Below are 13,706 nucleotides of genomic sequence, written 5' to 3'. Positions count from 1 at the left end.
CAGAGGAGAAGACGCTGGGGGGTGGAGGGATGAGGAATTGGGGGCCCAGGGCTGAGAGGAGCCTCCTCCCCCTCCAGTGGCACAGAGGGGTGATTGTACACCAGGGGCCCGAGGGCACTGGCTGCTGGGGCCTCTCCTGGATCCATGTGATGAGCAGGGGCCTCTTCATGGTGCAGAGATGAGGGAGGGGACAGCCCGCAGAGAGGAGACAGACTGCCTTCACTGAAGGTGGCTTGTTCGTGTGCCGTGCTGGGCCTTTAAGCCCTATTTTCCCGGGCATGGGGGTGGGGTATGGGGGGCCTGCTTTCCTGCCCTCGGGTAGGTTATTCCAGGGTCTCAAGCTGGTCTGCACATCCCAGGGTCTTCCACTGCTCCCCTGCAGATCCTGACTCTCCTCAGTTCTGGTCACAGGGCGTAGACCTGAGTCCCAGTGCACAGCAGGGCTGGAGGCCTGCCCGTCGCAGGGCGAAGCCCCGTGTTCTGACTGGCTCCCTCCACACAGCTCTTGGCAGCACCCAAAGGCCCAGCATTCGGCCTCAACATCCCGTTGCAGGTCCACCCCGGGCTACTGCCCTGCTCACCTCCGGCCTGGTCCAGACCCTTGAGTCCCCGCTCCTCTGCCTGACCCACCAACACCCGTGACTGGGCACCCTCACCCACTCTCCCAGCTTATGCTGGGTCCCCATCTGTGGGCTCTTGGCGCCTATGACACCCCCTGGGCTTTCATCAGACCTGGGATTCTGGGTTCCCGGTGTGTCTCCTGCTGGGCTGTGACCCCAAGAGTGCAGGGTCCTCATCTTGCCTCATGGCCCGGGGTCTTTCCACAGTAAGTGCGGGTCGCAGTCCAACTCCTGGCTGTCGAGTGGGTCAATGATGGACGCCACTCTCAGGTCTCCCCTGCTTTCAGGAGACCAAGTTCTCCAACCCTGGTCTTTCTTTTCCTGCTCACGCTGGGAAACAGGACTGGACCATGATTCTTGGAGAGCATGGCACCACCGGACCCTGCAGGCATCTGCTCCATAGTCTTCTGTGGATCCCCATCGAAAGTGCTCCCATGGCAGGACATTTTCCTCAGGCCTTCCCTTTGCCCAAAGGCTCTTCCTCCAGAAGCCCACAGGGCTCACTCCATTTCTTTCTTCTGATCTCAGTTAAATACAGCCCTATGCACGGAGCCTGACAGAAGTCACCCCTCACAACTGCACCAATAACACCTTACCTGATTTGATGTTATTCCAAGATACTCTTGAACTTGGACTTTGACATTTCTGCGTGTCTGCATACCTGTGTCTTATGTTTGTTAATTTTCTGTGTCAACCAGCTGCTATGTGAGTGCCACAAAGCTGAGCTCTTGGGCTTCCCTGGCGGCTCAGTGGTGAAGAATCTGCCTGCTGATGTAGGAGACGTGGGATCCGTCCCTGATCCAGGAAGATCCCCCATACCACGGAGCAACTCAGCCTTTTGCCGCAACTGATCGGCCTGTGTTCTAGAGAAAGGAAACCCCAACTACCGAGGCTCCTGTGCCCGGAACCCATGCGCCGCAAAAAGGGACACCACCACCAAGAGAAGCCTGTGCGCCACAACTAGAGAGTACCCCGCACAGCAGTGAAGACCCAGAACAGGAAAAACATTTAATGTTCAAGCAAAAAAGTTTTCTAAAGCTGAGCTCTTTCTTCTGTTTGTTCATGGTTGGAACCATTGCCTGAATTAGTGCTTGCTACTTTGTTCATCTCTATACGTTTCCTGGATGAAAAGCTGGTGAAATTCCCTGGGCTCAGCTGCTTCAAATGGACGAGCCATGCCGATAACCTACCTTTCGGAGATGTTTGGTGCCCACAAGTTCATCATGGTACACCTTGAACTGAAATCGGTGGGCAGCCTACTCAAGCCTTTCTTTGTTGCTATAAGTAGGAGAGACTAGGCTATTGGACAGAAGAAACAGTCATGGCCCCTCAATCTATTTCCAAACTTGAACCAGGTCTAAAACCACAGGCCTTGGATGATGGGATGGGAAAGGGTTTCAGTTACTCTTGAACAGGAGGAAGGAAGGACTCTGTTATTTTGCATAAACTGTGTACTCTTATCGTTCTACCAGCCGTCCACAAAGGACCTGAACACACTAACCAGTCTGACTGGGCATGAGGAGGGAAGAACCAATTTTTCAGGCAACTCTGGATTCTGTTCTGTACTGACACCAATTGGAGAAGCCCAACATGGCCCTTTGGTCCGTTAGACAGAGCAGAGGCTTAGGAAGCTCTGTGAACAATGGAGTTTTGACTCAGAACTCAGTCTCAGTGGGCCCAAAGGACTCCTGAGTTTTCTGCATTGTTATTTCCTGAGCTTCAGCATGCAGAATTCATTAGACGGATTCAGCAACTGGAAGATTCCCCACGGTGGAGCCGAGCCCTGTGGAAGGTGAGTGATTGTGGTAGCACAGATGGTGGGGGAGACCATGGAACTGCCCAGATCCATCAACACAGATCCAAAGGAAGGCTTGCACACTCCTGGGGATGAAGACTGCAGGGAGAGTGCCCGAGAGGTCAGTACACGAGCGATGCTCTGGGAGTTAACCCGAAGGTACGTACTCAACATTGATCTGTGGTTAGAGTTCAGAAGAACCTATCGAGTAGGTTACACTTTGAATTTATGAGAACCATGTTCTAGGAAAAAAGTTACAAAGAAGTTCTGAGAGAGAGGCGGAGTGTGATGCAGGACAGCTGGACAGAAGGTCGTTTCCATCCTGCGCTCAGACTGCATCACTGAAGAGGACACGATGAACACGGGGGCTACTGGTTCTCATAAATGGACTGACTCTGCCTGTCCGCAGAGCTCCTCAGAGGCCTGTGGACCCAGAGGACAGCACCGAGCATGCCCAGGAGCAGCGGCACCTTCAGGAAGACCAGGAGCAGGAAGTGGGCGCTGCCCAGCAGGGGCCTGTGGGGGACACGGGGACAGACAGGGAGCAGCATCCTTAGTGGGGACCCTGGTCCCTCAGTCCCTCCCCACCCTCATCCCTGTGCCCTGAGTCCAGGACCATCCACGTAAGCATCACCCCTGGAAAGGGCAGCCCAATCTATGGCCCTCTGCTCGCTTGTCTCTGCTTAATAATAGCCCTAGAGAATTAGGACTGTGAGCATGAGGGTGGAGGTGGCTGTGAGAATCACGTGAGGGAGACCAGGGATCCTGGTGGGATCTGGACAGGAGAAGGACTTTTTCCAAGGCCCTCCACATGTGGGGTTATCCTTTCCAGAGTATAGTAATCAGTAGTCGGCTTTTTTGTGTGAAGTCTGCTCTCCTGTAAACAGATTTCCCAAAAAGAAAGGGACTGCTTTATTCACTGGTAGAAACTGGTACCTCCAAAGACCCAAGGTCTAAGAGATGCTTGTTCAATCCCTAGGTCAGGAAGAGCCTCTGAAGTAGGAAACTGCACCCACTCCAGTATTCTTGCCTGGAAAAGTCCATGGGCAGAGAAGCCTGCTAGTCTATAGTCCATGGTGTCACAAAGAATTTGACATGACTTAGCAACTGAGGATGTATCTCCAAAGGTCAACACTGAAAAGTCTCTGGTATAGAGACTGAAAAGTCTCTAATAATCATGGCTGATAAATGTTGGTGTTTGGCAGAAACCAATTCAATTCTGTAAAACAATTACCCATCAATTAAAAAAAATTAATTTTTAAAAGTCTGTGATATACTCTATACTTCATAATCTAATATAAAATAAAAATTGAATTTAGAACAGTTGTATGGGGGAAAGTCAAAGCAAAAAAAAGTGCATGGTAGTTGATGGATGAATAAATGACCGCCTTAGTTGTCTCTGCTCTTCAACCCTGGGGCCTTCAACAGGAGGGCACCAAACACCAGGGCTGGCGGAAGGCAGGGGACAGAGTGCAGCGGCCACCAATGCCCAGGGCACCTGCTTCCTCCCTGCGCTGGGCCGGGGTCCTGAAGGCTCCTTCTGTGGGGCATTTGCACTTTTCTCTCTGCCTGGAACCCTGAATGCCAGGGTCCTCAAATCCTGCAGGTGTCTCCTAAAAGGATTCAGCCAGGCGTCCCTGATTATCGTGTATTAAATAGCAAATCTAATCACCTTCCCCACACACTCTCACCAAACCCCAGTGACTGGTATCTGTCTGTAGTACTCATGACAAACCGCCATATTTACATAGGAGCTCTGTGTGGACTGGTCCAGGGGTGACTTCCGCCTTACAGCACAACTCTCATCAGAGCTGGATCCTGCCTGGGTGGTCTTACCTGCATCCACAGCAGAGCACCAGGCACGTAGTAGGACCTTCACAGTCAGGTGTGGGAATAAATGAGGAGCCCGGTGATGGAAGACCCAAATCCCCCACCTGTCCCCTCACCCAGAGGAGAAACTACCCAGGTGACAATGTCCTGGGACGTGGGCCCTTTACCGAGGAGGGTGGCTGGGATCGGGGGTCTCCTGACCAGACGTGGTGCTCCAGGTGGGCACGGGCAGGGTCGTGGGAGAGCCTGTGGAGCCTGTGGACCTCTCGGGGCCGGTGGCTGCAGCAGGGGCTGCGGGAGAATCACAAGGCAGGCCGCGTTTCCTTCCCTGGGTCCCGCACTCCATCCCCGTGTGGCTGTGACTCACACAGTCAAGGTCACTCAGGCCATCTGGTCAGATGTGCATGTCCACCACCCACCATGGCTTCACCGAGGCCTCTCGCACCCTGGGTCCCCCTCCCCCACCCTTCCAGATGCACCCTGGCCATGTGGGCACAGTCAATGCCAAGTGGAAAGCAAGAGGGGTAGACAGGGTCAGCCTTGCAGGGAAGGGCGAGTCCCGAGGGACAGAGTAGGGGCTCCTTTGTAAGCTTTCCTTGGGGTTACAAGAGAAACCCCCAGAATGCCAGGAGGTCCTTGCAGAACACTGTAGGGCCACTGGTGGCCTCTGGGCCAGCACAAAGACAGGGTATGTACTGAAGCGGGGATCGTAGTGAAGCCCGTCGCAGGTGCAGGCTCTGGAGCAGGTCCCACCCCTTGGCTCAGGGGCATGGCCCATCTCAGGTCCTCAGGGCCCTGGGGTCAAGGCCGGCCTGTATGCAGTGGGGCCTTGTGAGAGTGCGCCCCCCTAGGCAGAACCCTGCACAGGCCAGTAAAGAGACACGGGCCCCTTGAGAGGGGATGTGCCCTTGTGAGGAGAGCAGGCAGCCTGGACCCCAGAGCAGGATGCCCGCCAGCTCACGAAGCAGGAAGATGCCCACCTTGATGGTATCTACGTGTAACTCTAGGGTGACCCCAGCCAGAGACAGAGACGTGCCTGTGTGCAAACGAACATGGGCCCAAGACACCACCCTCAGCCAGCTCCCCGCCCACCCTCCTCCCAGTCATCCTGGCCCAGCCTCTCTGTCCCACTGCCTTCCTGAGGGTCTGGGTGACCAGTCTGGTGCTGGAGTGAGGGCAGAGGATGCTCACCTGCGGTCACAGACACCTCAACCTGGAAGGTGGGGTTACGTGAAAATGGCACATCGATCCCACACTGGTACGTTCCCGCATCCTCCTCTCTGAGGCTCTCCAAGGTCACTGTGAAGGTGAGGTTTGCAGGACGGTCTCTGATGGACACGCGGCCCCTCCTCACCTCTCTATCTGACTCTGTGGTCTCCACAATATTCGGTGATAACAAACATAAGAGTTTGCACCAGTATTTGTTGTTGCTCATGAATGTCTCCTGGTAGCGACACTCCACGCTCAGGGATCCCCCCACGATGCCCGTCACTCTGCTGGGGCCACTCAGGGAGAAACAGCCTGGAAAACACAACCGGGTCCAGCTCCATCAGGTGGGCCTGGGTCAGAAGAGCCCTGGATGTGGGTCCCTGAAGGGCCCATGGGGTCTGGAGGAGGCCAAGGCCAAAAGGGAGCCTTCCTCAGACCCAGGGGAGGAAGACAGGGAGGACCTCCCTCCTCACAGAGGAGAGGGTGTCCTCGGAGACAGAAGAGCCCAGAATGGGAAAACTTCCGTGTGTGTGTGTGTGTGTGCATGTCTGTGCGTGAGTGTGTGTGAGTGTGCGTGTTAGTGTTAGTGTGCATGAGTGTGTGTGTGAGTGTGTGTGTTAGTGTTAGTGTGCATGAGTGTGTGTGTGAGTGTATGCATGTGTGTGAGTGTGTGTGAGTTGTGCGTGTGGTGCCCCAAGAGGTCATCTCTGACTGTGAAAGTTGAGGTGTGACCCTCTCAGGCACCCCCTCCCACCAGCACAGTGGACCAGCTCACCTACTTCACGCCCTGAACCCTCCTGCTCTCTGCTGAGACAGGCGGCAGCCCCTCCTGGAACCTTCTCCCTGCCCTCCGCTGCTGGAAGCCACCCCCCAGTTCACCCAGCTCCAGCCCTGCCCCCTCCCCTCCCGCAGGAAGGGCTGAGCGGCTCACCTGGGAGCTGGAGCAGCAGCAGAGCTGAAGGCAGCCACCCGGCCCTGCCCCTCGGAGTCATTTCCCCAGCAGGGATGCCACTTGAAGCAGTGCCAGGCCCCGGGCAGGAACAAAATCAAATCTCCTCAGAGGAGTCCCTCCCAGTACCCACTTCTGCTCCTCTGGGCCTCTCTGCTTCCTGGTCCCGTCCCGGGTCAGGTCAGATGGTCCAGGGGTCAGGAGGCAGGAAGCTTAGGGGGAGGGGCACACGGCTGGTCCAGGGCAAGGACCCACTGCCCTCAGCTCCTCTCAGTTCAGCGACTAGATTCGTGCTGGGCCCCTCGATCTGGGAGGCTGCCACCTCCCCACCAAGTCCACAGTAGATTCTCTCAGTCTCACACGCCCATGCACAGAGCAGGGACAAGCTTCCTCTTTCGTGGCACATCCCCGCCCTCTGCGATGCGTGTTTTCGTTGTGGTCAGGATGGGAAGTCCGAGGGTGGAAGTCATGCTCATCCATCCTCCCCAGTCCTGGTGGCAACCAAGTGGTCACTGTCTCCCCATCTGCAGCTCTAGGTGACCCCAAGACTCTGCCCCCACAGGACCCAGAGTCCTCTTCCTGCCCCGCAAATCTGCCCCGTGACCCCAACTACTTCCTACATCCCACCTTGGCTCTGGGTCCCCCCAGGGTACACACCCCTCGGGCTGTGGCTTCCTCCCTCTTGGGCCCCTCGCTGCCCGCATGACACACAGAACAGCGGTTCCCAAGCTTCCAAGACCCCTTCTTCATGCTCCGCCTCTGGGCAGTCTACTCCCCTTTGAGAACCAGAGAGAGACAGAGAATGGAGGCCAGAGGAGAGGACGCTGGGTGGAGGGATGAGAAGCTGGGGACCTGGGGCTCAGAGGAGCCTCCTCCCGCATCAGTGGCACAGAGGGGGCGGTTGTACACCAGGGGCCCGAAGGCCCTGGCTGCTGGGGCCTCTCCTGGTTCCACGTGATGAGCAGGGGCCACTTCACGGTGCAGCGATGAGGGAGGGGACGGCCTGCAGAGAGGAGACAGACTGCCCATCCTCACTCACCGTGGCACACTCACGTGATGTGCAGGGCCAACAGGTCACATCTTCCTGGGCAGTGGGGCGGGGGTAACAGGGGACTGCAGCCCTTCCCTCGGGTAGGTTTTTCCAGCTTCTCCAGATTGTCTGCAGAAACCAGGGTCTCCCATCCCTCCCATGCGGGTCTTGACTCTCCCCACTTCCAGGGCACAGGCGGTAGACCTGGGTCCCAGTGCGCAGCGGGAGGGATGCAGGAGAGCCGAGTCACTCTGCTTGATCCATCCCCGATCACCCCAGCGACTCCTGCCATCTCCAGATGAAGCCCCGTGTTCTGACCAGGTCTCTCCCACAGCTCGTGGCAGCACGCCAAGGCCCAGAACTCAGCCACCTCATCCTGCCTCCAGCTCCACCCACAGGCTGCCGCTCTGCCCACATTGGGCCTCATCCAGACCCTTGGGCCCATATTCCTCCTCCTGACCCACGGCTAACACCCTTGACTGTACAACTTCCGTGGCCCTCCCAGCTTAGGTTGGTTTTCTCGTTATGTGTCCTGTTGGACCATTTGACACCCGCTTTGGATTTACCTCCTGGGATTTGGGGCTCCCTGTGTGCCTCCGTCTGGGCTGTGGCCCCGAGAGTTGATGGTCCCCATCTTGCCTGAAGCCCAGTGTCTTTCCAGCATAGCCTGTGGCAATTCAGTGAAGGGATCAATCACTGAATTCCTCTCTCAGGATGCCCTTGCTTTCAGGAAACTAAGTTCTCCAATCCTGGTTTTCCTTTTTCTACTCAGGCTGGTGAACACGACTCGATCAGGATTCTTGGAGAGCATGGCTCCAGGGGACCCTGCAAGCATCTGCCCTCTGCTCTCCCCTGGATCCGCACCTAAAACGCTCCCAAGGCAGGACGTTTGCACCTGCAGTTCCCTTTGCCTGAGGGCTCTTCTTCCAGGTGCCCACAGGGCTCACTGCCTTACGTTCTTCTGGACTTGGTTACATATCACCCTCTTCACGAGGCTGGTAGGACTCATCCCTTACTGTCTCACCAATAGCACCTCCTCTTATCTTACGTGACTACGAGATACTCCTCACTGTGGACTTGGACATTTCTGCATGTCTGCACGCCTGTACTATTGTGTCTGTTTTATCTCTGTCCACCAACTGGAATGTGAGCGCCAAAAGCTGAGCTCTTTCTTCTGTTTAATCGTGGGTGGAAGCAACGCCTAGGTTAGTGGTTACTACTTTGGTCCTCTCCCCATATATTTGCTGCATGAAAAGTGGCTGCAATTCCCCAGGTCCTGGCTGCTTCAAATAGATGAGTCAAGATGATAACCTGCCTCTCAGAGATCTTCGGTGCCGGCAAGTTCATCACGTTGCAGTTTGCACTGAAACTGTGGGCAGCCTACGCAGGTCTTTGCCTCTACAAGTCGTGGAGACTAAGCTATTGAATAGAAGACTCACTCTTGGCCCCTCAATCGATTTAAACCCTTGACCCAGGTCTGTAACCAGGGGCCTTGAATGATGGGGTGAGGGTGGGGCTTGAGTTACCTTTGAACAGGAGGAAGGAACGATTCTCTGACAGTTGCATCAATTTTGTACTGTTATTCTTCTACCAGCCATCTGCAAAGGACCTAAACACACTCACCAGTTTGACTGGGCGTGGGGAAGGGAATAATCTGATTTTCCATGGAATGCTGGATTCTGTTCTGAATTGACACCAATTGGAGAAACCCAACATGGCCCTTCGGTCCCTTAGACAGAAGAGTGGGGTGTGGAGGTTTGTGCAGAAAGGAGTTTTGATTTAGGTCCCATGCATGATGGCGCTGTGGACCATCAAATCTCTGCATTGCTATTTCCTGAGCTTCAGAATGCATAAATAGACACACTCAGCAACCGGAAGATTCCCCACATTGGATCTGAGACCTGTGGAGGGTGGGTGATTATGGTAGCACAGATCATGTGGGAAACCATGGAACTGCCTGGATCCATCAAAACAGACCCCAAAGCAAGATTCCCACACTGCTGGGGTTTGAAGACTGCAGAGAGAGCGCCTGAGAGTTCAGCGCATGAGTGATGCTCCGCGGATGAGCTGGAAGCTCTGTACTCAATACTGATCTGTGGTTACAGTTCAGAAGCACCCATTGAGGGGGTATGCTTTTGGTTGTAGAGACTCATGGGCAAGGAAAGAAAGCTACAAGGAAATCCACAAACACAGTATTCGGAGAGAGAGGGAGAGGCTGATACAGGACAGATGGACAGAAGGTCGTTTCCATCCAGTAGTCAGACTGCATCATCGAAGAGGACACGATGAGCACGGGGGCTCCCAGTTCTCGTAAATGGACTGACTCTGCTGGTCCGCAGAGCTCCTCAGAGGCCTGTGGACCCAGAGGACAGCACCGAGCATGCCCAGGAGCAGGGGCACCTTCAGGAAGACCAGCAGCAGGAAGTGGGCGCTGCCCAGCAGGGGCCTATGGGGGACAAGGGGACGGACAGTGAGCACCATCCTCAGGGAGGCCCTGCTGTCTCCACCTTGCCTGCCCCGCGTTCAGGTTCTATGGCTACAAGAATCTTTACAAAGATCAACCTGACACAGAGAAGCCTCACCTGAAGGACTTCTGGACCCTGATCTTCACGAATTGCCCCTGAGACTTAGGACTGTGGACGTAAGGGTGGATGTGGCCGTGAGAATCATGTGAGGGAGACCAGGGACCCAAGGGGGACCTGGGCATTAGGAGGATTTCTACCTGAGTCCTCCTCTTGGGGGCTTCTCCAGCAGCTCAGAGGGTAAGGAATCTGCCTGTGACGCAGGAGAGACCCGTGTTGGATCCCTGGGTCAGGAAGACCCCCTGGAGAAGAGAATGGCTACCCACTCCAGTATTTCTGCCTGGAGAATCCCATGGACAGAGGAGCCTGGTGGGCTGCAGTCCATGGGGGTCGCAAAGAGTCAGCCATGGATGAAACAACTAACACACTCCTCATGTGGGGGTTTGCGGTCTAGGGTATAGAACCCAATACTGGGGAGGCTTGGCTGATGTCTGCTAGACAAGAGAGCACAGCCACCTCGAGTGCAGGGACTGTTCGGTCTTATTCAGTGAGCAGCCGGCACCTCCCCAGGGTCTCCAAAGCTCCGGTCCTTCAAAGTCCTTGGCTGATGAAAGAGTGACCCCCCTCAGCTCTGCACCCTCAGAGGCCAGGGCTCTTCAGCAAGGTGATACAGATGACCAGGGCTCAGGGGACAGAGGGGTCACCAACACGCAGAGCGCTTGCTTCCTGCCCTGCCCTGGGCTGGGGGTCTTTTGTTCAGCCTGCCCCCCTCGTGCCTGGTGCCTCATTTCTGAGGATCCCGGCATGCCTGGTTCCCCAGACCCTGCAGGCCTCCATTCAAGTGTCTGTAATCAATTAGCTGCCCTCTCATCATTGTGTTTTAACTAGCGAACTCCACCACCCTCCCACACATGCTGGCCCCTCACCCAGGTGACATTTCCCTCCAAGCGATCATCAGTAGGTGGTGTATTTATACAGCTGATGTGTCCATCTGTTCATTATGTGAATCCCCTCTTAGAACACCACTCTGTCAGGGCAGGACTGTGTCCGTGGGCATTGCTACTGGATCCCAAGTCAACAAGAGCTCCGGGCACTTAGTAGGACCTTTACTGCTTGTTACAGAATTTGTTGAATAAGTTAGGGTCCTTGGTGAAGGGAGCTTGCCTATTCCTGCCTGGTCTCACCTAGAAACCACCCAGGTGAGATGTCCTGGGATGAGGGTCCCTTACCGATGAGCTTGGCCGGGATCAGGGGCCTCCTGCCCGGACACGGTGCTCCAGGTGGGCACTGGCAGGCTCGTGGGAGACTCCGGGGTGCTTGTGGACCTCTTGGAGCTGGTGGGTGTCATAGAGCCTGAGGGAGAAGCACAAGTTAGGCCGTGTTTCGTCCCCTGGGTCCCCCCTCTCCATCCCATTGTGGCTCTGACTCACAGTCAAGGTCGCTCACACCCTCTGGATGGACGTGCTGTGTCCACCACCCCCGTGGCCGCGCCCAGGCCTGGACAACACCCGGGGCCCCCTCCCTGCCCCTCTCCAGAAGCCCCCTGGCCAGGCGGGCACTGTCAGAAGCATATGGCCCTGCTCCCCTGGGGATCTGAGAGTGCAGAGAGGGCCCTTGGCTCCAAGTCACCCCCAGGCACAGCCACACCTCTCTCCTCCTGGCCCACCCCGCCAGGCGACAAACGGGGACACCTATTCTTTCGGGATTAACAGAGAGACGGGGCAGACAGTGACAGGCAAGGGGCGTGGCTGGAGCGAAGCTCAGATGGAAAGTCCTGCAGCTGAGTCTGAGCTGAATCAGGAGACCCCGTGTCATCTGTCAGCCAGCCCCAGGCAGTCCTCTCCGTGGGAGGGCATGACCAGAAAGATCTAGAGAGATATCGACCTGGTGGACCCCGTGAAATGTGGCCTCTCCTGAGGTAAGCCGACAGAGCCCTTCCAAGACACACCCTGCGGAGCCAGTAAACTTTCGGTTCCTTTCTTGCAAACAGAAACGCAAAAAGGAAACCTTCCTCCTGAGAGAGAAGCAGCGACCAACAGGAAGGACTCAGGGGTCCCAGGTACGGTCCACAACCCTAGAACTGGCATCTCAGGCTCACCTGGGATCACAGACACCTCCACCTGGAAGGTGGGGTCACGTGAAAGTGGCACATAGATCCCACATCCGTACGTTCCCGCATCCTCCTCTCTGAGGCTCTCCAAGGTCACTGTGAAGGTGAGGCTTGCAGGACGGTCTCTGATGGACACGCGGCCCCTCCTCACTTCTCTCTCTGACTCTCTGGTCTCTACAATCTTCCACGGTGACACACACGGGTGTTTGCACCAGTATTTGATCTCGTCCACGAATGCCTCCTGGTACCGACACTCCACCCTCAGGGATCCCCCCACAATGCCTGTCACGCTTCGGGGGCCACTCACGGACAAACAGCCTGGAAAACACAATGGAGTCCAACTTCATCGAGTGAGTGTGGGTCTGGGGAGCGTTGGATGGGATCCCTTGAGGGCCTGTGGGGTCTGGAGGAGGCCAAGGCAGGAGGCAGGCCCTTCCTCAGACCCAGAGGTGGATGATGGGGGAAGGAGGTCCCTCCTCAGAGAGAGAGGGTTCCGTGGAGACAGAAAAACTCAGGGTGCGTGCGTGTGTGAGTGTGTGAGTGTGTGTGTGTGTGTGTGGTGCCCCAAGAGGTCATCTCTGACGGTGACCTTTGTGGTGTGACCATCACAGGCGCCCCCTCCCACCAGCACAGTGGACCAGCCTCACCTGCTTCGCGCCCTGAACCCTCCTGCTCGCTCCTGAGACAGGTGGCAGCCCCTCCTGGAACCTTCTCCCCGCCCCCCACTGCTGGCCCCCTGCTCACCCAGCTCCAGCCCTGCCCGTTCCCTCCCGCAGGAAGGGCTGAGCGGCTCACCTGGGAGCTGGAGCAGCAGCAGAGCTGAAGGCAGCCACCCAGCCCTGCCCCTCGGGGTCATTTCCCCAGCAGGGATGTCACCTGCAGCAGCAGCAGGCCCCAGGCAGGGACAGGGTCAGGCCTCCTCAGGGGATTCCCTCCCGGTGCCCACTTCTGCTTCTCTGGGCCTCTCTGCTCCTTGTCCAGCCCTATCCCTGGTCTCCACAGTCCTCCTGGCAGCTGGCACTGAGCCGCGTGTAGAAACCTCGGGGTGAGGAGCAGAAGGGCCGTGCGATGCTGGCTGGTGACCCCTGGCTCCTCCCAGTCTCGTGACTGGACGTCCACGGTCACCTTCCAAGGATGAGTGACCCACTCCGCTCAGCCCACAGCTGCCCTCTGTGTGTCTCACACGCGGCCCCCAACACCTGAGCCACACTGGGCTCTTTCTCCGTGGCGCGTCCCCACCCTTGGTGATGTATCATTTCCTCTGTGGTCAGGGTGGACGGCCCCAGAGGCAGGTGCCAGCTTCCTCCATCCTCCCTGGCCTGGGTGGTGACCACAGCGGGTCTGTATCCTGCCAATCTGCAGACCCAGGCACCGTGAGAGCGCCACCCCTGTGGAGCCTCGGGCTCCTCTTCAGTCAACCTCAGATGCTTCCAGAAGGTCCTGTCTTGGGTCCGAATACAAATCTCACAGCCCATGGCTTCCCTCCCGGTGTGTCTCCCGGATCCCCAACACGGACGGGGAGCCGCTGACCCCGACCCTGCACGTTCCTCACTTTTTACTCTTCTTTTGAGAGTGGACTGCATCGTGAGCCTCAGGACAGAGAACTGAGTGTGAGCGAGGGCAGTTCAGTGGTGAAAGATG

General features: G+C 56.6%; 1 protein-coding gene across 2 annotated transcripts; it reads right to left on the bottom strand.

Moving 5' to 3' along the window:
• Positions 1-1,603: 1,603 nt before the first annotated feature.
• Positions 1,604-13,327, bottom strand: LOC138415420 (CMRF35-like molecule 6). 2 transcript variants are annotated; one of them, XM_069544009.1, is made up of 10 exons: positions 12,861-13,327; positions 12,054-12,383; positions 11,185-11,308; positions 8,960-9,879; positions 8,000-8,100; positions 7,443-7,637; positions 6,386-6,894; positions 5,437-5,766; positions 4,413-4,536; positions 1,604-2,931 (listed from the first exon to the last, which is right to left on the bottom strand). In XM_069544009.1, the coding sequence occupies exons 1-4, from the start codon at positions 12,919-12,921 to the stop codon at positions 9,702-9,704; spliced, it is 693 nt and encodes a 230-aa protein (XP_069400110.1). In that variant the 5' UTR covers positions 12,922-13,327; the 3' UTR covers positions 1,604-2,931; positions 4,413-4,536; positions 5,437-5,766; positions 6,386-6,894; positions 7,443-7,637; positions 8,000-8,100; positions 8,960-9,701. The 2 variants fall into 2 exon arrangements, with proteins under 2 accessions (XP_069400110.1, XP_069400111.1); XM_069544010.1 differs by lacking the exons at positions 12,054-12,383; positions 12,861-13,327 and adding an exon at positions 11,840-11,968 and having other exon boundaries at positions 8,000-9,879.
• Between the last annotated feature and the right edge of the window lie 379 nt (positions 13,328-13,706).

The sequence above is a fragment of the Ovis canadensis genome, chromosome 11 (genome assembly GCF_042477335.2).
Source record: "Ovis canadensis isolate MfBH-ARS-UI-01 breed Bighorn chromosome 11, ARS-UI_OviCan_v2, whole genome shotgun sequence".
Lineage (NCBI taxonomy): Eukaryota > Metazoa > Chordata > Mammalia > Artiodactyla > Bovidae > Ovis > Ovis canadensis.
The sequence above is the reverse complement of the archived record's forward strand: the minus strand, read 5'-3'. Positions and strand labels throughout refer to the sequence as shown.